Source organism: Thamnophis elegans, chromosome 2 (assembly GCF_009769535.1).
Source record: "Thamnophis elegans isolate rThaEle1 chromosome 2, rThaEle1.pri, whole genome shotgun sequence".
NCBI classification, from domain to species: Eukaryota; Metazoa; Chordata; class Lepidosauria; order Squamata; family Colubridae; genus Thamnophis; species Thamnophis elegans.
Genome location: NC_045542.1, coordinates 39,608,231 through 39,632,051, shown reverse-complemented (window position 1 = coordinate 39,632,051; position 23,821 = coordinate 39,608,231). Strand labels below are relative to the sequence as shown.

The window sequence follows — 23,821 nt, the reverse complement described above, 5'->3', positions numbered from 1 at the left end:
GCAATTTTGTTTGCCTGACCCTTTCCTGCTGCTGGCACAATCACACTGCTTTCAAAGTGCAGAAGAGCAAATAGTTTACTCTCTTGCAATCTCTTTCTCGTCGATATCTTTTTTTCCTAAGAGAGGAAAAAAAGAAAAAAAAACTTCAGGTCAGACATAGAACAATATTGGTATCGGACCTGGTTACCTGAGAGACCGCCTCCTGCCAGTCACCTCCCAAAGACCTATTAGATCCCACAGATTAGGCCTCCTCCGGATTCCATCTGCAGGCCAATGTCGGCTGGCGACCCCCCGGGGGAGGGCCTTCTCTGTAGCTGCTCCGGCCCTATGGAACGATCTCCCCATTGAGATCCGGACCCTTACTACCCTTCCAGCCTTCCGCAAAGCAACCAAGACCTGGCTGTTCCGGCAGGCCTGGGACTGTTGAATTATCCGGCCCCATCCTATGCTATGACTGTTGCTGAATTTTAATTGTTGTTTTTATTTTTGTATCCCTCTTCCCTTTTTATTGTTAGCCGCCCTGAGTCTTCCGAGAGTAGGGCGGCATACAAGCTAAATAAATACAAATACAAATATAAATATTGACTGTAATGGTGATTGCACTTCTCCTCTACTACCAGGAACATTCCAAGATGATAGTAATAATAAAAGAAACCTCCTACATAGACCTAAAAAACTCACAATTTGTTCAAAGCTAAGAACAAAAAGGATCAAGAAAAATGAAAATAAATGTAAGCGTATAAAGTTGTTTTAAGGTATCAACTTGTTCACTCAAATGAATTTTTTCCTGGATTAGTTTCAACTGCTTGCATAAGAGATTAACTGGTTCGATCCAGTCCTAATACCCAATTAAAGATAACCCCTGAGATTCATTAAAAAGGAAATCTTTTTCATTAGCCCCAGTAAAGTGTGCAGTGCCTTGAGTACAAATGTGTATAAGTACAAATTGTGCCGAAATACAAAACTAAAATAATAATGGCAAAATCAGCCAGAAACTTTTAAACGTTCTTTGGCAGCTTTCCAGGTTTTTGAAGCTGTTATGTGAAAATGTCTTGGATACATAATCCAATTCTAGCAGAGTTCTGTTGACTGATATTTTTTTAATGGGCTGTGCAGATGTTTGCATATAACCAAGCAGGACGTCAGCATAAATATAGCACACCTCCATGAAACTCCTGACAGTAATCTTGAGGAAATATTTAGCTGCTTTAAAGTTGCAGATATACGCTGATTTGCATTTCCATATACTCTGAAGCACATTTTTTGGAATCAAATCAAAGTTCTGTACTAAACAAACCACTGGAACTTCAGTTCTACTGAAGTTAGAATAAAATAGCCTTCTACACTAACTCTCCGTTACCACCTCTGATAAGACTGAAACTTGAATTCTGCTTATTATTAACAAGGCAAGTTTAATGCCAAAGTACGTCAGTATTTTTTTTAGTAGGTAGGAATGATCAATGCCATTAATACAATACGAGCCATATTACTCTCTCGAACCAGAAGAGGCCTTTTTTTTTACACTATTTTTAACAAAACAAACAATTGCTAAAGACTTCAGTACATCAGAACTACGCCTTATAAAAAGATTGTCCCTGTTCTCAATTTAAGTAGGAAAATCAAACAAAATAAAAAACATTGAAGAAGGTGGGGGTTTCACTCTAGGAGTAGACTTTAGGAATGGGGCCCTCTCTTTCTAAGCCCTACCTGATAATATTATCCAATCTTCTTAGTGGGATCAGGGAAAATCTTGCCACTAGACTGGATTCTGTCTTCTAATATTGCTTTAAGACAAGGGTGTCAAACTCAAGGCCCGAGGGCCAAATCCAGCCCATGGGATGCTTAGATCTGGCCTGTAGGGCTGGCCTGGAAATATCAAAGGACTGGCCTGCAGTGCCTCTGCTGGCCAAAATGGCGTGCCCCCCCCCCCCCCCCAGTTTTTAGCCTCCACGGCCTCCTGCAGCACTCTGCTGGCCAAAAACACTAAATAAGTACTTTAAAAAGTCAGGAGTCAATGCTTTTCTTTTTTCTTCTTACCTTAACTTTTCTCTACTCTTTTCCCCGCTATTTTCCTTTTTTACGTGTATTTTATGGTTGGATAAATTTATTTAAAATTATTTTAAAAAGAGAAGAAGAAATGCCTTTTCCCAGGCAAGTGTGAATGTAAGGATGAAAGAAGAGGACACCAACCTTAGCTTATTAGAAACATGCTCAGGGAATACTTGCTGACCTTGGAAGCAACAGATGGATTGCTCCTAGGGCACCAAAGAAAATCACTGAAGTCTGGCCCAAAAGAATAAAAGAAGAGCTTGGTAACTACACATCAATCAAGTGCATCAATGTGTGGGAAGATATTTGAGCAAATTAAAATAAAATCAGGTTGTAAACATCTGAACAACTCCAAAATTCTAGCATCCGAAACAAATTTAGTCAGACTAACCTTATTTTGTTTTTTGATTGAGGAACTTGCTGACTAGAATTGCTATGGAAGTATAAGTAGACCTCAACTTATGACTGGTGGGCTTAGTTACTATTTGAGGTTACAGTGGACCTATCAGAGGGCTACTTATGACCTGGATTGGAAATCCCGATGGCACTCCACCCAGTCACATGAGCAAACTTCAGGGGGCTGACAACCAGGTTGCATTTATGGCCATACGCCACCTCCCACAGTCATGTGAAGTTTTATGATGATTTTGCCAAAAAACAGCATTTACTTCTGATTTTCAGCAAAACTGCGTCCATGGTGAACCATTTGTTCAATTAATCACTGCCACAAAAAAGGCCATAAACTGGGTCAGTCATATTTTACGATTGCTACAACTTATAACCGTGATGGGAAGGCTCCATTACGGTGGTAAATTGACAAATACCTGTAATGTGCATTAATTTCATTAAGCCATTGACAGAACACTAAAAAACATTCTGATTAACAAGCTAATTAAATATGGGACAGATGGTATGTCTGTTAGTGGTGCATAGCTGGCTTGAAAACTGCTCAGGAAAACTCATGAGCTACTAGACTAAGGTACTGAATGTGATGCAACAGTATTCAGTCCTCAGCAATTTAGTATTTTTTATTAATGATCCGAATGATTGGGTGTGTGGAATGTTATCAAGATGGAAGAGAAAATAGAATAATAATCAAAAGGATCTTGACAGGTTAAAGAAGTGAATTGGAAACAGCAGGTGTAAGCTTACTTGAAATAAATAAATTTAATTAAGAAAAAGAAATCAGTACACATGAAAAGGATCTGGAATATTACTATCTAAATATGAATCAGTAATATGACGAAGTTGCCAAGGCAAATGCCACTTTCCAAGTAATTCACAAGTAATAGTTGCATAATAATTTGCAAAGTTCAGAACCATTTCAAATACTGTATCTAGTTCTGGGCATCACACGTGGTGGGTTCCTACTGGTTCGGCCACCCAGTAGTGGTATGTTGGCCTGGGTCGCAGAACCGAACCGGTTCTCCAGTCGCCGCCATCTTGTTTTTGAGTTCTGCGCATGCACAGAACAATTTCCATTGAACTGCTCAGGCACGAGCGAACCGCCAGTAACACCAGCCAGAACCCACCCCTGTAGCTCACCTTAAAATATTCAGAGAAACTAGAATAGGTACAAGGGGAATAATCTGAAGAGTAAAAATTAAGTCTCATGAAGAGAGACTGAAGGAGCTTTTTACTTGAGGCAAAAAACCTAGATCGTAACCCAGAAGAACCTAGCCTTTTCTCAGTTGTTTTAGAGTGCAGAATAAAAAGGTTTGTGTTAAGGAAAACATATTTGGACACTAGGATCAGCCTAACATTTCCCTTAACTAAAAGTTTTCAATCAAAAATTGAATGGATTCCTGCCCTTGGAAGTCTACGATATTATGAATCCATATTTATTGCAGATAGAGACAATATTAATATTTCAAAGTACTGTAGTATAAAATTCAATGAATCTGAACAATCAAAACAGTCAAACGTAATTAAAACAAAGCTATTTGTTAATAGTTTGCTAAATAACAGAATCACTTAGAATTCTCTATGTAACTAAGATTCTCAAGTTAACCAGCAATGCAATGGATCTAAAATATTATAAGAAGACTCATATGATTTAATAAGATTGAATAAACATGTTGCAGTTCTGAAGACACCCATCCATAAAGACTGTAAAGCTCCAAGCATTTCTTAGAAGTCCTGGGTTTTCAGTCCTTCCCTTCATAAAATTAGATTGTTTGTACTGACTGAATTGTAATAGTATGACATATTTTGGCATGTTATTCTGTTTATAATTATTTATATATAAAGTCCTTTTTTTAGGAAATGGTTTCAAATCAATTATTTTTAGTACTGTAAAAGTTGCTTTTGTTATCCCTATTTATCAATCGTCTCTAAATATAAATATATACATAAATGATTTCCATCCCAGTCAGTTCATTTTGTTTTGGTTGAGTTGGAGCAAACTTTATCATTACTTGTTTACAGTAATTATTTAAAAGGTCTAGATTGTTTTTGCTTGCTGGAAAATGCAGTTAGCAAGACTATGGCATTAGGAACCACAATAAAACTGGCTTTCTTCCACCATTTCCCGCTTCTCATTGTGCTTGGAAGGTATTATTTGGCACATTTTGATTATCATACCTTTCCAATGCAAGCTGCGGAGCATGGGCCTCTTGGAAGTCCTCGTCCCTCCACTTCTGCCTCGCCTGCATCTACTATGAACAGCCTCCACCATCATCCAGAGAGCCACCATCTCTTGCCCTTGCTCTCAACAACCCTGTCCTACTCAATTATTTAATTACCTTGAAATTAATAAATTAATTTCCTAGTTGGGCCCAGCAAACTCCCTTTGGCTGATGTGGCTCTTCCCTTGCTGCATTTACCACATACATCTGAACACTGCAGCCTGCCAGCACTTGGATCCCAGTCCAGCAGCAGTTGGATTGGAACTACTGGGGTTGCCATTGCTAAGTAGAGTAGTTTCGCCTAATGACTGCTTCATTTAGCAATGGAAATTCCAATTTAGGATTGTTTAGCGAGGATTTTGCAATGGAAGTGGAAAATTCCAATCTTTTCATTGGAGCTTCATGAGAGAGAAGGACAGATGTATAACATTAGACTGCAGGCTAATTTATACAATGCCAACCCATTACTATTTTACCGAAGTAAGGTCAATGTTGATGGAGATTTTCTTACCTGGCATAATGGATGAAATGAATAACTTTTTCTGTAAACGTCGCCGCTAAGGTAGTTAAGTTTACAGGCTGTTGGACAATTGTAAGGTTTTCAAAAAGAGGAAGTGCAATTTCAGGATAGCAGTTTTTCTGATGTTTACTGAAAAAAAAATCGTAAGATCTTGAGTATGGAATGAGAGATTAATACAAAAGTGGGCTCTAAAACTATTATTTATTTTGGTAATTCCAAAGCCTTTGCACAACAAAATCAGCTAAAAAAGAGAGCCAAGGTTACATTTGTTCTCTGGGCATATTAAATTACTTGTCAGATCAATGAGACAGCTGCTATCCAAACTGATAAAGATAGGTTGGAACACAAGTGATGTTTCAAACTACCACAAATTGCTCTGAAAGGATAATTAGGCTTAACATAGCTTGGTACTTGGAAGTTGCAGGACCACCTCTTCCAACCTAAATGATCCCAATCTACTACAGGTAGACCTCGCCTACCAATTGCCCTGTTCATCAACTATTCAAAGTTACAATGATGTTGAAAAATAACTTTAAAACCATCGCCATCATTTATAACCTTCACAGCATCCCTATTACACTTTTTTTTCTTTTATCCCTCTTTGCAGAGCAGAGAGATTGGAGAAAACGTGATTATAAGAGAGTAAACAGGCAGACAATAGGGGGGAAAAGGGGTCAGGCACAGAAGAGATCACTTGTTTGATTCCTTCCTTCCCTTTCCTTCTTCTAATTATTGTAACACTGTGTTGAGCATTTAAAGGGAAAGCAAATGGGGAAAGGAAAGCAGTCACATGAGCTTATTGGCTGCCAAGAGTTACCTTGTGGTACGGTGAATAGCAAATAAATGTGATAAATAAAAATGATTTCCCACTTAGGAAGTGCTTTGCTTAACAACAGAGTTACTAGTCCCAATTATGAATGCTAAAGAGGACTATCTTTAGGTGGTTTAGGGGAGAACTTTGTGTAGTCCCACATTTCCACAGAATGAGGGAAAACATAGTTAGAAGGCCCTGATTCTTTGAAATAGCACCAATGGAAGTCAGGCCAGTCTACACCTTGAGTGTTTTCAGAAAGATGTTAAATACTGAGATATTTTGAAAGGTGTTCCAATTATGTTACATACAGTGCCATTTATTATTTTTATTTTTAATTTGGGTTGATCTTCATTGTGCATAGATTTTTGAATTTTCTGGCTCAGTGCTCAAATTGAAATTTCAAAACATACTATGAATGTTTTAATATGTTCATGATACTCTGTGAGCTGCCAAGAGTTACTAGATTATGCTGGGATATAAATTCATAAATAGTAAATAAACATACTTGACTGTTGTGGAGCATCTGGGACAAGCCGGGCAGGGAGGGAGGTTATAACCTGGAGTGTCAGTACAGCCCATATCAGGGCTATATGGTATACCAAAATAAAAATCAAAACCTAGAAACAAAAAAACACAAAATGAAGATATGTCTGTCTTATCTCAACAAAAGATAGTTGTCTGAAATGGAATACACATCTGTGGCTACCCAACTGCAAGGACTTAGCAGGATACATGTCAACATTCAAGCACTGATTGTGATCTTATGGTTCTCTTAGAATTATTTAAGTCCTAAGCAGCATTATCATTACTGCCAGAAAGAACACTGTATTAGCAATAGACTTCTATACTGCTTCATGGTGCTTTACAGCTCTCTCTAAGCAGTTTATTGAGTCAGCATATTACCTAGGAAGGATGGAAGACTGAGTGAACTTTGAGCTGGTGAGAATTGAACTGCTACAACTTGACATAATTTGCTTACAAGAAGTACATATCCAAAAGAAATATGAACACTTATTAATTCAACCAAAGCTTGGGAAAATGTTTTCATCACTGGCGAGAAAAGAGGAGTGATCTTCTATATTAAAGGCAACATTCCAGCAAAATTAGCCTATGCAGAGGAAGAGGGAAGAATTCTGATGGTGGAAATTATGGATACTAAAAAAACACTTCTAATCGGAATCTACGCCCCCAATGAAAAGCAAGATGAATTCTACAAAAAATTACATCTTTTTTTTTTGGAATTAGACTATGTTGATATTTGTATGATGGGAGACTTTAATGGCATTGTGAATCAAAGTATGGACTATAAAACACACAAAACAAAAAAATTAAATAGAAAGCTTCTGCCGAAATCCTTTTTTAGGATGATAGATGAAGTAAATCTAAAAGATATATGGAGAGAAAGAAATGCTAAAAAAGAACAATACACCTTCTACTCAAATAGACACTCATCATTCTCTAGAATAGATATGATATGGGCCTCAGCAGAGTTGAGCTGTAACATAAAAGAAATTGAGATTGGAGCAAATACCTGGGCGGACCACAAACCAATTTTAACTAAATGGAAAGGCCAAAGGGCAAGACCTAGATGGACATTAAATAATACTATATTGAAAGAAAAAGATTTTGTACAAAAAATGGAAAAAGAGCTAGTCCTTTTCTTTAAAGAAAATAGGAAAGAAGATACATCATTGCAGAATCTCTGGGACACAATGAAGGCTGTTATCAGAGGTTAGATAATAGACTACACAAGGAAGAGAAACTTAAAGAAAAGACAAATGCATAAAGCTTTAGATAACGATTATAAAATACTTGAAAGAGAACTACAGAGAGCACCACAAAAAAAAGATGTCAAAATAAAAATGGACATAATTAAACATAAAATGGACCTACTAGAGAAGGAAGAACTGGCACAAAAAATTAGAGGTGCTAAACAGAATTATTTTGAAAATGCGAATAAACCAGGCAGGTGGTTGGCATATAAGCTGAAAAAAGAGAGAGAAACAAAGAAAATATTTCAACTAAGAGATAAACAAGGAGAAATTCAGTATGGAAATACTGAGAAAAAAAATATTATACAAGACTACTATGCTAAACTCTATGAACAAGAGAAGGTGGAGGAGGAACGAGTCAAAAAGTACTTACAAGATGCTAATCTCCCCCAGGTATCAGACGAAATTAGAACAATGTTAGAAAGTAAAATAACAATGATGGAGCTAACAGATGCACTCAAAAAACAAAACAATGGGAAAGCCCCAGGACCAGATGGACTACCTGTGGAATTCTACAGAACATTTGAAGAAACACTGACCCTTCCACTTCTACAAGTCATGAATGAAGTGATGTCTGAGAGCAAAATACCGAAGTCATGGTCAGAAGCGTATATCACATTACTACCTAAGGAAGAGACCGACCTAACACAAATCAAGAATTATAGACCAATCTTCTTATTAAACTCAGATTACAAGCTATTTACATCTATACTAGCTGAGAGACTTAAAAAATATTTAAATGGCTTCATCCACTCAGATCAAAATGGCTTCTTACCTAAAAGACAAATTAAAGACAATATGAGAATGATTTTGAATACTTTGGAATACTATGAGGCCCATCCTGAAAAACAAATGGCATTGATGTTCCTCGATGCGCAGAAGGCTTTTGACAATGTGAATTGGTAATTTATGTTTCTACAACTGGAGCAGATGAATTTTGGCAAGAAATTCACTCAAACTATACGAATGATATATCAGTAACAAACAGCAAAGATAATGGTAAATGGAGAATTAACAGATCCGATTGAAATAAAGAGAGGTACGAGACAAGGCTGCCCATTATCACCACTACTCTTTGTCTTAACATTAGAGGTCTTAAACAGAAAGATCAGAGAAGAAGAAGAAATAAGAGGAATGAAAATTAAGAGAGAAGTGTATAAGCTACAAGCGTTTGCAGATGACCTAGTTTTTATCCTTGAAGATCCATTAGAAACAGCACCCAAATTGCTAGAAAGAATAGAGGAATATGGAGAAGTAGCAGGCTTGAAAATAAACAAAGACAAAACAAAGATTATGGCTAAGAATATCCCAGCAACACAAAAGGAAGAGCTGTCAGAAACGTTGCAGATTTAAATTACAAGTAAGGTTAAATATTTGGGGATATACTTATCACCTAGATGTAGCACTCTTAAGGAGGACAACTATACCAGACTAAAACAACAAATAGCAATTGATTTGGAGAAATGGGAAAATCTGCACTTATCAATGATGGAAAGAATTTCTACAATTAAAATGAACATTTTACCTAGAATTCTATACCTGTTCCAGACAATCCCAATCAGATTGGGTAAGGATTTTTTTCAAGACTTAAATAAAATAGTTTTGAAATTTATTTGGCAAGGGAAAAAAGCTAGAATAAAACTTAAATTACTACAAGATGCTAGATCTAGAGGAGGATTTGGCCTACCTGATTGGGAGCTATACTATCAAGCAACAAACTTGATGTGGATTAAGGAGTGGATATCATTAAAAAACTCCAGATTATTGAATGTAGAAGGTCATGATTTATTGTTGGGATGGCATGCTTTCTTATGGTATAAGGGAACTAAAGCACATGGTTATTTTAGAAGACATTATATAAGGGAGGCGTTGTTATTAAACTGGGAAAAGGTAAAAAGATTACACTATTTGAAAATTCCAGTCTGGATATCAACAATTGAAGCATTTTCATATCCAATAATATATAAAAAGGAACAAACAGTTAGATATATTGAATTATTGAATGCAGAGGGTGAACTCAAATCTATTCAAGAGTTGAAAGAAGGGATGGAAATGAACTGGTATTCATATGTACAGATACAATCTAGATATAATGAAGATAGAAAAACCAAAGGTTTTTATAATAAAATGACTGAGTTAGACAAAGTTTTAACAGGTACTGATGAAAAAGTAATTAAAAAACTATATGGATATTTATTGGAGTTTAAATTGCAAGTTAAAGAAAGTATGATAGCTTGGGGGGAAAATTTTAGGTATGGGATTGACTTAGAGAATTGGCAGAAATTGTGGTCTCAAAATTATAAAATGACAATGTCTACTGCATATAGAGAAAACTTGTATAAGATGTTTTACAGGTGGCATCTACCCCCAACCAGAATTGCAAGAATGTTCAAGAATAAATCAGAAAAGTGTTGGAAATGTCACCAGATACCTGGTTCATACTACCACATGTGGTGGACTTGCATTGAAGCTAAAAGATACTGGACTAAAATCCACATGTGGTTGGAGAAAATGACACACAAACAAATAGACTTTAAACCAGAGGTCTTTTTATTGGGGATCATACCAGAAATCTACAACAAAGACTTAAAATACTTGATTGTAAATGAGTTAACAGCAGCCAGAATTGTATTTGCAAAAAACTGGAAAAACGAAACAATACCAAAACAGGAAGAAGTTATCCGAAAAATAATGGACTGTGCTGAAATGAGTAAATTGACATTTGAAATTAGAGAACAAGAGGATGAGATATGGGATTTGTTTTATCGGTGGCTAGGGGGAAAAAAAACCCTTGGAAATGAAAAATGATATACTTATTCTTTAATTGAAGAAGTTGAATGATGATATAACTATGCTGTGAAATAATCTAACAATGATACAATGAAAAATTAATATAAGGTCTGGTGATATAATGTATAATGTTAAGAACGTATTATAATGATATTTCACTGCTGATAAACAATTTTAATAAGGGAATAATTGAAAACTGGTATATATATGCAGTGACGTTTTGTTGAAAAATGAAGGAATAAGATCTCTGTTTGAAGGTATGAAATACAAGGACAATAATGAACATAAGTATATTTTCTGGAAAAAAATAATACTAATGTTAACTGAATATATATTGTAGAATGAAAATGAGGTTTCTAGTTATACTAGATGAAAAGTTTGAGATGGTAAATATTATTCGAGGATGTGGATGTTAAAACACTTGTAACCAAACGACATGCTGCATGTGATGATGTTTTTTTTTTCTTTTTGTGTGTTTTTTTTAAATTTTATTTTATTGTTGTGTCTATTAAATATACAACAGAGAGATACGGGGTGTGTGTGTGTGGGGAAACATAGTTGGGATGGATTGCCACAGGTAGGGGAATAAGAAACGATACTAAATTATAATCTATTAAATGAAACAATGAATGTATAAGAATGATAAATGTTAAAACACCTGTAACCAAACGACATACTGTATGTGATGATGGGCTTTGTTTTTTTTTCTTTTGTGTGTGTGTTTTTTTTCTTTTCTTTTCTTTTTTCTTTTTTGCTTTTCTTTTTCTATTGTGGTGTGTATATGTTGTCTAGGTAACAAAAATAAAAAAAAATATAAAAAAAGAATTGAACTGCTGACAGTCGACAGAATTAGCCTGCAATTCTCCATTCTAACCACTGTGTCATCATGGTTCTGTTATTAATATGCACTAGACAACCTATGAGCCATTGGGTCATTATTGGATTGTTACAACTGTACTGGACAAATGAAGGCAAATATGCATGACCCGGGATAATGTTGCAGAATCCAATTTGGGTTGATCACCGGCACTAGAGGTTTAATCTAGTGAGAGAGAACTGCTAAACTAAACAACCCATGACCACTGGGTCAATATTTCAGAGATATTTCTTTACCTAAACAGAGAAACAGAAAGTCCACAGGCAATAAAGCAGTGGGAACCAGAGCAACTTCTGACTTCCTGCTGGTTTCCCCATTGATTTTGCTCATGAAAAGCTGACAGGGAGTGTTGGAAATCACAATCTTGTGACCTCTGCTAACTGTGGCATTACTGTTGTGTCCACAGCTTTGCAAATACAACTGGCATGAATTTTTTTTTCAATTTTCAATTACAAAGGACTAAATGGGTCATGGATTTTGTACTGATTTTTTAAGGTAGCAGGTTTGAGGTAACTTGATTCAAAAACGTTTGCCATTAGGGTTAAATGAAGGTTACAAGCAGAAAAGCAGCAGGAAAATTTTAGTAGTATACAGATTACCTGTCTCTACGATCTTTTCCCCCTCCCAATAGTTTACAAAATGTGAAATTTTTAAAAAGCTACTAAATTGAGAAAAATAAACCATTTAACACATTTAATTAAGTAATATTAACCACTATTTCATTTTGGCTTAGTACATTGTGTGTTGCCAGCCAACAGTTGCTTGTAGACAACAGTCGAGCAACCTGTAGCCTACAGTTCCAAGCAGAGTCCAATACATAACTGCCCCCACTTGAGTCCTAACTTAAATTGCCACTGGTGGCAATTTTTTGCTAATGTAAGGAAGGAAATACAAAAAAAACCCTGTATTATAAGTCCTGAAATAAATTTAATACAATTTTAAAAAAGGAAGAAAAAACTACTATTCCTGAATAAAAAAAAATCACATGTATAAGATGTCTCCATTTATTTTTGCATTGTCACTAAAAATACTACAGACTCAAACCTATAAAAGGTTATCCAGTGCAGACTGGATTTATGGTTAAGCCTGCTGTATGAACCTAGCCAACTAAGATTTATTTCATAAATGATTTTTTAGGCAAATCACAGCTAATCTATCTGCTGTCAAAGAAGAATTTTAGATGAAATATCAATGCTGATGAAAATTAAGAGCTTGTTTGGAGTTTACAGGATTGTAAATCTACATATCTATGTATCTGTGTGTTTCCTTTCTTGTGGTCGTGGGCCATAAGATTAAAATACTTCCTTGTATAAAAACAAGTTTATTCTCCTCCATACAAAAACTAGCAGGTTAAGGAAAAGCTACATTCCTGCAAATTCTGCTCTCTATCCAGAATATCCTAGTTATCTATGTGGAAGGTATGTACACCAAAGCATCCACTTTTATGAAATTACAATTCCAACTAGAGCAACCATGGCATTTTAGTAGGAGGAAATAAGTATAGAAATCTTACCACGAAAGCTGGGATGGAAAGGGCCATGATGTCCCAAGTGCCATTTCCCTAAAAAGAAGTGATGTGGAACAGAAAAGTATCAGTACCTAAAAAGTGTTAATGAAAAGTAGTAACCATGGAAAACATTTAATATTGGCTACTTTAGCTCTGAGCAATTAGTTGAAAAAGTGAGAACAAGATCAAAATTCAGAAACCATGTTATCCTGACTCATCAAAATCATTGAGTCTAGCTCAGAGTGTCAAACTCAAGACCCAGGGGTCGGATCCGGTCCCGGGGTACTTAGATCTGGCCCACGGGGCTGCCCTGGAAACAGTGAAGAACTGGCCCACACTGCTTCTGCCAGCAAAAGCGGATCTCCTGAGCTTCGTTTTCACTGGCAGAGAGTTGCAGGAGGCCATGGTAGCCAAAAATGGAGCTTGGGAGCCCATTTTTGCTGGCAGAGGGCTCAGGCCGCCACAGGTGCCGACAGGAGTGACGTTGAGCTGGCCACGCTCACCCCGGCTCCCCGAGGTCAAACACAACCCTGATGTGGCCCTCAATGAAATTGAGATTGACACCCCTGGCTTTACCTAATATTAAAAAGCAAGCCTATTTTTTCCATTTTTTGATAGAATTTGTGATAAAAAAGCCAGTTTAATGGTAAGGCAACAAGCTAGAAAGCTGGAGACTATGAATCTTTAGTCATGAAAGCCAGCTTGGTTGACTTTGGGCCAGTCATTTTTTTCTCTGCTCAACCCACCTCACTGCGTTGTTGTGGGTAAAATACAAAGAGGAAGGTGTATTGGATATTTTTGCAACTTTGAGATATTTGTAAAAGCAATAAAGGCAGGATAAAAAAATAAAATTGCATAAAAAATGTCAGCTACCGTATTTTTCGGAGTATAAGACGCACCTTTTTTCCTCAAAAAAGAGGCTGAAAATCTCAGTGTGTCTAAAGCCCCACCATCTTCATCAAAACGGCCATGCATATCCTTATGGAGGCTTTCAGAGAGTTCCTGGGGCTGGGGAGGGCAGAAATGAGCAAAAAACAGGCTGTTTTTTACCACCCCCAGCCCCCAGCAGCACTCTATAAGCCTCCATAAGGCTATGCATGCAATTCTTTTGACAAAAAACGAGCCCATTTTCACAAAAAAGGGCCTTTTTTTGCTCGTTTTTTGGGGGCCCACCCCCAGGAGTACTCTGCAAGCCCCCCCCCCAGGCTATTCATGCCTTTTTTTAAAAAGGGCCAATTTTCGTGAAAAACGGGCCGTTTTGGGGAGGTTTGCAGAATGCAAAAACCTTTTTTCCACCTTTTGGAAAGCTCTTTAAGTGATTGATGAGAATTAGATTGATGAAGTGCTGCGCCAGCAGAAACAAAGTCTTAGGTTCTGCAGATTGTCAGTGATTTCCTTCTCCAGCACATGGATAAATACACCTGGAAACATCTACCTCCCTACCTACTCTCTTTCTCTCTCTCTCTCTCGCTCTCTCTACCTACCTACCTACTGTATTTCTCTCTCTCTCTATCCCTCTACCTACCTACTCTCTCTCTCTCCCCCCAACTCTATCTACCTACCTACCTACCTACTCTCTCTCTCCCCCCTACCTATATACTGTATTTCTCTCTCTATTTCTCTCTCTCTATCCCTCTACCTACCAACCTACCTACTCTCTCTCTCTCCCCAGCTATCTACTGTATTTCTCTCTCTTTCTCTCTCTCTATATATATATGTATCCCTTTATCTACCTACCTACCTACCTACCTACCTACCTACCTACTCTATCTCTCCCTACCTACTTACTGTATTTCTCTCTCTTTCTCTCCCTCCCTATCCCTCTAATTACCTACCTACTTTTTTTAAAAAAAATTGCCTCTTCAAAACCTTGGTGCGTCTTATATTCCGAAAAATACGGTAAGCAATCACAATCAGAAAATATTCAGCCATTATTCTTTCCTATCATAAAAACAGAAGAAAAACAACTCCATTCTCAGCATTAAACCCAGACCTACAAATGATTCACTTTCCTTACATCTTGAATTACCTCACCAATTTGCATCCTAGGAAAATTGCATCTTTCTCTCTCAGCACCCAAATGTTCTGAATGCAGTGACTTTCCAGGATACCAAATGCTTATGTAATAAAGGTAAGTCTTAAGGTAAGTTTGCATAGAGCATGAGAAAGGTACCCCATAAGTATAGAATGTTGTGAATAGCGTCAAATAGCTTACAACAATATGTAAAGGTAAAGGTTCCCCTTGCACATATGTGCTAGTTGTTCCTGACTCTAGGGGGCGTTGCTCATCTCCGTTTCAAAGCTAAAGAGCCAGCGCTGTCCGAAGATGTCTCCATGGTCCTGTGGGCGGGGTTTCTATATTTTTATTTGCATTTTTATGTGCTTTAGAACTCTAGGTTGGCGTAAGTTGAGACAAGTAACAGAAGCTCACTGCGGCACTAGAGATTCGAACCACCGAACTGCCGACTTTTCTAATCAACAGGCTCAGCATCTTAGACACTGAGCCATCACATCCCTTAACAATATGTGAACTAAGAGTTAATTAAAAGGGCAATCTAAACCAGCAACAGAACCCAAAGAGAAAGCAGAAAATTGAACAAATCTTTAAAAATCTTACATTTATTGGTGAAAGGAACCTTACTAAGATCCTGGAGGAAATCTTAGGGCAGTGATGGCTAACCTTTTTGATGCTGAGTGCTGAAAGCACACACATGCATGCACACCCATAATGCAATGTGCCCCACCCTGCACATGCACGAGCGACCCACCTGAGTGCATGCAAACACAGCGCTCCTGTGCGCATGCCACCCCCGCACATACAGAGGAGACCTGAAAATCAGCTGGCTGGCGGGAAGTGTGTGCGCATGTGCAGCGGAACTGAATTGCTACAGGTGGCATGCAGAGGGCTCTGCATGCCACCTGTAGCATGCGTGTCATAGGTTCGCCATCACGGGTCTAGCATATATCCAGGTATAAATAGAATCAATTTAAGTTTTCTTTCTGGGGTTAAATTACCTATCATAGCGGTGAGGTACCCAGCTTCTTTCAGAATTTCTGCCAATATCGTCTCGTTCAATGGAAGGCCTGCCGCTGAAGACACAGCAAAATTGTGGGTCACGCCGTTACGAAGGCCGAGACGTCCTGTAAGCAGAGAGGCACGTGATGGGGAACAGGTAGATGCAGCTGAATGGAAATCTACAAATCTAGAAAAAGGGGAGGAAGGTTCCTATTATTTTTCATTTATTACACTCCTTTTAATTTGAAAGAAAATATTATTGAGTTGGTTTATGGCAAAGTATCTACAGTAACTGTAGTTAGATTTTTGATTTCTTAGGTAGACCACTGTAGGCCAGGCTGTCCAAAGCTACTTGGTTAGTGTAGTTTGACATTGAAATATGGCTTCCTTCCCCCCCCCCCTCCATCCTTATCCTTATGCACAGTGTGTACTTTTGTATCTATGGATCTGGAGCACTGTTACTGCTTTCATAAAATTCCTATTGACCTATATGAGCATTAAGCTTGCAATATTTATGTCATGTCTTAAGGCTGGAGTAAACTTCTGCCGCACTGCACCGCATGGAATGTATGCGTCTGTTGATTGGGTATGGTTGCATAGGTGTTCTTTTTATGGGTCAGCAAATTTTAATGTTCCCTGTGTGAACATGTTTTCCCTTCTCTCACCACCCAGTAAGAAGTTGGAACCAATCAGAAGGCAGGGTACACATCTCTGCACAACACACAGTTGGGATTCAGGACAGTGGTGAAATTCAATTTTTTTTATTACCGGTTCTGTGGGCGTGGTTTGGTGGGTGCGATATGACTTGCTGGGCATGGCAGGGGAAGAATACTGCAAAATCTCCATTCCCACCCTAGACAGAGGTAGCATTTGCTGGTTCTCCAAACTACTCTAAATTTCCGCTACCGGTTCTCCGAACTATTCAAAATTTCCAAATCTCGTATCATGCAAATGAGATGAAAAGACAAGAGAGACAAGAGAAGGAAGAGAGGGGTTAGGAGAGAAGGTGGGGGGGAGAGGAAAAGAGAAAGAAAGAGTGGAAAGAGGAGAGAGAAGGTGAGAGGAAGGGGAAGTAGAGAAGGATGACAGAGGGTAAGGAGGAGGAGAGAGGGAGAAGAGGCAAGAAAGCGATGGATAGGGTATAAATATGGTGTATGGAGAGCTGAAGAGCAAATGATAGTCTTTGGGGGTTGGTGGTAAGACGAATTGACATAATATTGAATAATACAAAATAGTGTTGATTATGTAATGGTATACATGTGGTTATTTGTATGAAAATAAAAAATAAAAAACTTGGGGAAAAAATTCTGCTATCGGTTCTCCAGAACCTGTCAGAACCTGCTGGATTTCACCCCTGATTCAGGAAATGTTTGCGTTGGCCCAGCTGCAGCCTTTGGCAATCTCCACTTTCTCATCAACTGCTTTGCAGCGATGGGTATCCAGTTGCGGGCAACTCTAAATCTGCCTTTAGGGAAAAGGGAAAGTGCCCAGGCAGTTGAAATATATGCAGACAAAAATCATTACCGTACTTCAGATTTAGCGCAAACGCGAGATGCACAGCATGTTTGCTAACTTTGCTTCTCAAGGCTGCTAATGTCCAAAGGAAAATCAGTGCTGAGTTTTTCCTAGGGCAGTGGTTCCCAAACTTGGCAACTTTAAGACTTGTGGACTTCAACTCCCAGAATTCTCCAGCCAGCACTGCTGGCTGGAGAATTCTGGGAGTTGAAGTCCACAAGTCTTAAAATTGCCAAGTTTGGGAACCACTGTCCTAGGGGACAAATCTGCCAATGAGGTGACATTTTCACCCAAACTGGCACTATCCCAATCTTCCTAAAAACTCATTCTCTAAAAGCATATGCTGCTTCATGCGAGTAATGTGATTGATTTATTTTTTAAGTATCTTCCATTACAGATTTTGGGGCATGGAATGTCCAAAGTAAGTTTTTGGGCTATGGAAACTTAGGAATGGAGATGTGGCTATTAACTTAGTTAAAGGGTAATTTATTTCATCTGATGACATCAAAGGCCAGAAGGTTCAAAGCACAGGACAAACAGTCTTGAGAACGGACACACATAATGGGCAAGTCATCAGACCTTTTTTTTGGAGTTGAAGGTTATCTTGTACAGCAACATTTCATTTGAAAGAGGAAAATGTCAGCTAATCCAAATTTTTAAAATCTCAAGAGATCACAATGTAATCTAATTACCGGTACATCTTTTCCATGCAGGATTAAGGAATGCTATATACAGAAAAAGCTTTTTATCATGTGTCTGAGCTTTTTAAAAAACTTTTAACCATAAAAAATGGAGCAAAAAAATCATAACACAAATTAGCTATACTAACAATTCTGTCTACATAATCTTTTCCAGTCCACTATGCTACCAAATTTTGATCTGCAGCATACTTTAGTTGCAGCCCATATGGGCAATTATTGAAACAAGTATTAAACAGCTGAAGAAACAGGTTTGAAGAAAGTTGATTTATATTCTCATGTCTCCGGACTCATAAGAAAAAGCTTGCTTGGCACAAATGATTAAATTACCATATTTTTTGGAGTATAAGATGCACATTAGTTTTTGGGGAGGAAAATAAGAAAAAAAATTCTGCCTCTGCGTATCAGCATCCATTGGTATTTATCTGGCTAGATAATGTGCTAGCTTCAGCAGCCTGATTCAGCACAAGCAGCTGATTGGCGGGTAGATCAGCCTCCTGGAATACCCCCAATCAGCTGTTCCCAGAGGTGAATGTTAACAACCAGCTAGTTGGTGGTGAGCACGGAGCCTCTGTGGGGCTGAAACGCAGCTTCAAACATGCTGCTGATCTACTCAGGCAGCTCTGGTGAGTACAGCAGGCGTGGTGCGGAACCGGTCCGACCAGGCAACAGCTATTCCAGGCTGGATTTTTGGCCTCTGTGCAATACTTTTTCAGGCTGTTCCAGGTAGCGAGGATCGGCAGTGATCCCCACTAGAACCGCCCAAAAATGTAATGCACAGAGGCCAAAAACAGGATGTGCAGAGGCCGAAAAAATGATGCACAGAGGTCGAAAATGTGATGCGCAGAGGTGGCAATTGGTGGCGATGTGCTCTGGCGATCCACGCAGCCTTGAATGGGTCTGAAATGGAGTGTTCGGAGGCTGAAAAAGTGAGGCGCAGAGGCCAAAAAGGGAAGGCTGAAAATCGCCGGCGGGTGGGGGCTGGTGGGTGGGCATGGCTACATCCGGTTCATAAGATGCACACAAATTTTCACCCTCTTTTAGGAGGGAAAGTGTGTCTTATACGCCGAAAAATACGGTAGATATAACCTGGTGTCTTTAAATACTATGTTGGGAGGGGGGTGTGTGCTTCAACTATGTTATGACTCTTTTCCAGAAGTGTTTGCCATTGCTTCTTTCTAGGGCCTAAAGAGAGTGACTGCTCTCAAATCACTCACCTGCAAATCTCTCAGCAGGTTTTGGATCTAAAGTAGAATTGGAATTCAGAATCTGTTGGTCTCTAGTCCAGTATCTTTAACTATTAACTATACCAAACCAATTTTCCTAAAATCCTGGTGACTACCTGGACAAGTCCATACATGTGGAGAGGGATGTTCCATAAGACAGGCACTACGACACAGAAGGCACACCTCCTAGGACCCACCCAATGTAGATCCCTAGTTGATGGTACCCACAGCATGCCCTCTGTGGTGTGGGCTGAATAACCTGGGAGAGGAGATCACTCAGATAGCCTGATCCCATGCCACAAAGGGCTTTATTATCCTAGGTATATTAATTTTATTGATATTTTTGGAAGTAGATTGCCATTGCCTTCTTTTTCTTGAGCTAAGAAATAGTGACTAGCCCAGTTTGATGCAGGTGACACTTTAGTAGGGGTTGAATTCAGTCTCCTGGTTTCTAGTCTAGTGCCTTTACCAACTGTCTCTCACGGTGTACATTCACCAAATAAAACAAACTACATTACAACTTAGGCATTGTATTTAACTGAGATAATTCATAAAGAAGTGACAATCTTCATAAGAGAAGTCTCTAGTATTTATATTCTCCATGCAGATATTAGCAAAATCATATTGAATGGATCCCATGACTCATTTATCATGGGCATATTTTAAAACTCCTCTTGAGCATAAAATAAAGCTGAAATCATTCATGAGAAAAAATAATTTGTTGCAAGTAAAAGAACTGAAAAAGAAATGCAAGGAGAAAGCAATCAATACAATTATTTGGATGGATTTGTAAGATGTCTTGGATGGATTATGGCATGATGGGAGATGGTGAGGGGATCCATAATCAGCAGGTTTTTGGAATCTGATTAATTACATCGAAAGGGTAAAAGTTTTGACTAAACAATAATAAGCATCTCATTCTTTGAGTAAGACTAATATAAATTAAGAGTATAGCAGTGAATTCAGAAATCCCTGGTTCAGTGGTGGGATTCAAATAATTTAACAACTGGTTCTCTGCCCCAATGACTGGCTCAGTGGGCGTGGCCAGGGGGTGTGACAGGAAGCACACACCCCTGGAAGCAAAAATGGACCATGGCGGGGAGCCCCCACCCCATTTTGGGGCCTAGTAGGCCTCTCTGCAGCCTCCTGGGAGCAAAAACGGGCCATGTGGGGACTCCTGGAAGGGGTGGGGCCAGCCAGCAATTAAACAACTGGTTCACCCAAATCAGCTGAATCCCACCACTGCCCTGCTTCAACTATTACTTCATAATTGGGGCCTTTGGTAAGTCCACTGTTTTCTGCATTTACTTTCTTCAAAACTTTTAGACTTGGAGATACCAGATCAATATAGACAAAACAGTTCTGTCTGGGGTGGAAACCAGGATTGGGAGATACTAGATCAATATAGACAAAACAGTTCTGTCTGGGGTGGAAACCAGCAGCTCCAGCTGCATCAGCTTTATTCCCATAATGCCTATTATATGTGTATTCGCTTCTTCCTACCAGAAGAGTTGATCAGGTTAGGGAGTGGAAACAGGGGAAAAGAGAAAGGCTTGAGGTGAGTGAGATAATCATGTAGGAACTGAAGTATCTCTTGCCATGAATGTGGATTGATTGCAGAGATTAACACCAAGATTAACATTAGACCAGGGGTGTCAAATTTGCGACGGACGACACATTGTCGTCATATGACATATCACAATTCTCTCCTCCTCCCCCTCCTTTGCTAAATCAGGGGTGGGCATAGCCAGCATGTGATGCTTCTGGTCCGTAGGTCGTGAGTTTGACACCTCTGCATTAGTCCATCAATCAAGAAGCAAACAATCTCACAATCAAGAAACTGCCAAACAAGCCAACAGTAAAAGCAGCCCAATCGAGGAACCACCAAGACCACTACCAGCTACTAGTGTATAAAATGAGAGCAAATTCCTATTAGCACTGATGATGTTACCCAGTTTGGGAATGAAATGTCTGTAAGAAAACAACCAAGCTCAGAAGGCACCAAGGACCGCACAGTTCAACCCTGAACTATAAATATTCTCTTTTATTGATACAGTTTGGTACGGTCTGCTAGTGTGGACAGGTTACCATGTGTTTGAAATATTGTACAGAATTGAAATAAGCTATTTGGATTCTATGCTGCAGGTCTATGATCAACCAAAATAGAAAAATAAACTAAATAATGCAGGCGGGGCAGCAGGGCTCATGTCTCAATATATGTACTGCTCTCATATACAGTAATTCTGCAAAAAACAAGATCCGTGGTGGTTGCAGAGGTTAGAATGCAGTATTACAGGCTAACTCTGCCCACAGTCTGGAGTTCAATCTTGACAGCTTCAAGGTTGACTCAACTTTCCATCCTTCTGGGGTCAGTAAAATGAAGGACCCAGACAGTTGGGAGCTGTATGCTGACATTGTAAACCATACAGAGTGTGTTGTAAAGCATTATGGGTTGACATATAAATCTAAGTGCTATTGCTATTCTGTACAACAAGAGAAAAATCAAACACATGCTTGGCCTATAATATTAAAGGAAAATAACTTACAAAATAAATAAATTACAACTAATAGAAAGAAGGCTGACTCTAAACTTTGTTTATGTGCTAAAATGATATGAAGCAAATATGTTTCAAGACAGATAACACAAGAGAAACATGTGTACACTAAGCAAACAGAAGTCCCAATCACTAGGATTATCTCAACTCCTTGTTTGACCATTCGCCTGAGGGGTTTTTAAATAGCTAGAATTGACGTCTTTAGAGAAGCAATAAATTATTGGTACATCCTACAAAGCAACTATTCATTACAGCCTCTGGAATTAAATCACGTCTCACAATTAGCCTTTGTAGTTCAAATTAACTGTCTCCCAGATTTAGAGAAGTGCAAGTTATTAAGCAAGTTACAGTTTTAAAGACGGTGTATTGGGGATGGTGGGGAGGATGTGCCACTTGTGCCAGTAAAATATTGGAAATGGCTCTTTAACTCTTCCAAATACTGCATATGCCACCCAGAGATGTTGAGAGTTGGGCAGCATACAAGTTTAGATGATAATGATGTTGATGACGCCAACGTTTACCCCAAATGAATATGACATTGAAATTTACACACAAAAAATGGAGTAGACAGTGAGAAAAAAATAGCAATAGAAAAAAATGTGTTAATCCACATGAAAAATCTATGCAATACCTTTCTTATGCACTGGTTAACTTAGGGCTGCCATCTCTTGATGAAATCAATCATGAATATTTCTCATCTCACTGCCAATAAATATATGCATATAACAATATTTGTGTGTACATCTATTGTGGATATTTATTGATATTTCATGTTTCTGATCATTCATCTTCCGCAAGGATACACCAGAAAAGAGCAAAACCAGGATAAAAGAATAAACTTACCCAATTAATGAATATGAATACAATTTCATTGTTATGACAATTATTGATATTCTCCCATGGATTATGACTCTGGATGATGAACAATAAAGCAAAAGTAAAAGAGAACAGAGTAAACAAAAATAAAAATAAAATATGGATGGATGCTGATCATGAATTCAGCTTTGATAGCATAATAGTTTTAACCATTTCACAGAATGGGAGAGATAAAGGTACTCCCTAAACCTGTGATGGTGAACCTATGGCTCGCGTGCCACAGGTGGCATACATAGCCCACTTTGAGGGCGCACGAGCCGTTACCCCAGCTCAATTCCACTGCATACGTGCCTCCCGCTGGCCAACTGATTTTTGGGTCTCTGCCCAACCATTTCGATCATGCCGCAAGAAGCAATGGGTTTTCCTCCCATTTAGGGGAGGTCATGAAGGTGGGTGAAGCCCAGAGCCATTTTCTCCCACCATTGGGTTGATCTCTGGAATGGTCTCCTGTGGGAAGTGTGTTTGGCCTAATTCTAGTTGCTTTCTGAAGATTGCTGAAAACAGTTTTTCCACAGGGGGCTGATACAACATGCTGTCTGGAATGTTTATGTATTTTTTAATTTAAGTTTTATGAATCTTCCAAATTTATTGTTACCCTCTCATTTTGACATACTGTATGTTATAAGCCCGTGATGGTGAACCTATGGCATGTGTGCCACAGGTGGACGTGGAGCTATATCAGCAGGCACGTGAGCTGTTGCCCTAGCTCGGTTCCAGTGCGCATGTACACACTGGCCAGCTGATTTTTGGCTGGCCCATCCACTCTGCCTTTCCCTTCTCAGGAGTCTCCATGCATGCCAGGTAAGTACAGGGCTCGCACAGAGGCACTGGGAGGGTGTTTTCAGCCTCCAGAGGGCCTCCCGGGCAGCAGGGGAGGCCATTTTCACCTCCCCAGGCTCTAGGAAAGCAAAAAACGGAACTACCGGGCCCAATGGAAGTCAGGAAACAGGCCGTTTCTGGTCTCTGGGGGCCTTCTGGG

At 38.8% G+C, this 23,821-nt stretch overlaps 1 protein-coding gene across 5 annotated transcripts in view; it reads right to left on the bottom strand.

Moving 5' to 3' along the window:
• The window catches only part of ARSG (arylsulfatase G), a 124,707-nt gene that overhangs the window by 53,105 nt on the left and 47,781 nt on the right, over positions 1-23,821 (bottom strand). For all 5 annotated transcript variants that reach the window (XR_004254684.1, XM_032209542.1, XM_032209545.1 and 2 more), the window contains 4 exons: positions 15,972-16,159; positions 12,963-13,010; positions 6,516-6,627; positions 5,188-5,325 (listed from right to left, as the gene is read on the bottom strand). Coding sequence is in view for 4 of the 5 variants with exons in the window: in XM_032209542.1 (XP_032065433.1) it covers positions 5,188-5,325; positions 6,516-6,627; positions 12,963-13,010; positions 15,972-16,159 (486 nt within the window). In the remaining variant the exon portion in view is untranslated. The remainder of the gene's footprint in view (positions 1-5,187; positions 5,326-6,515; positions 6,628-12,962; positions 13,011-15,971; positions 16,160-23,821) is intronic.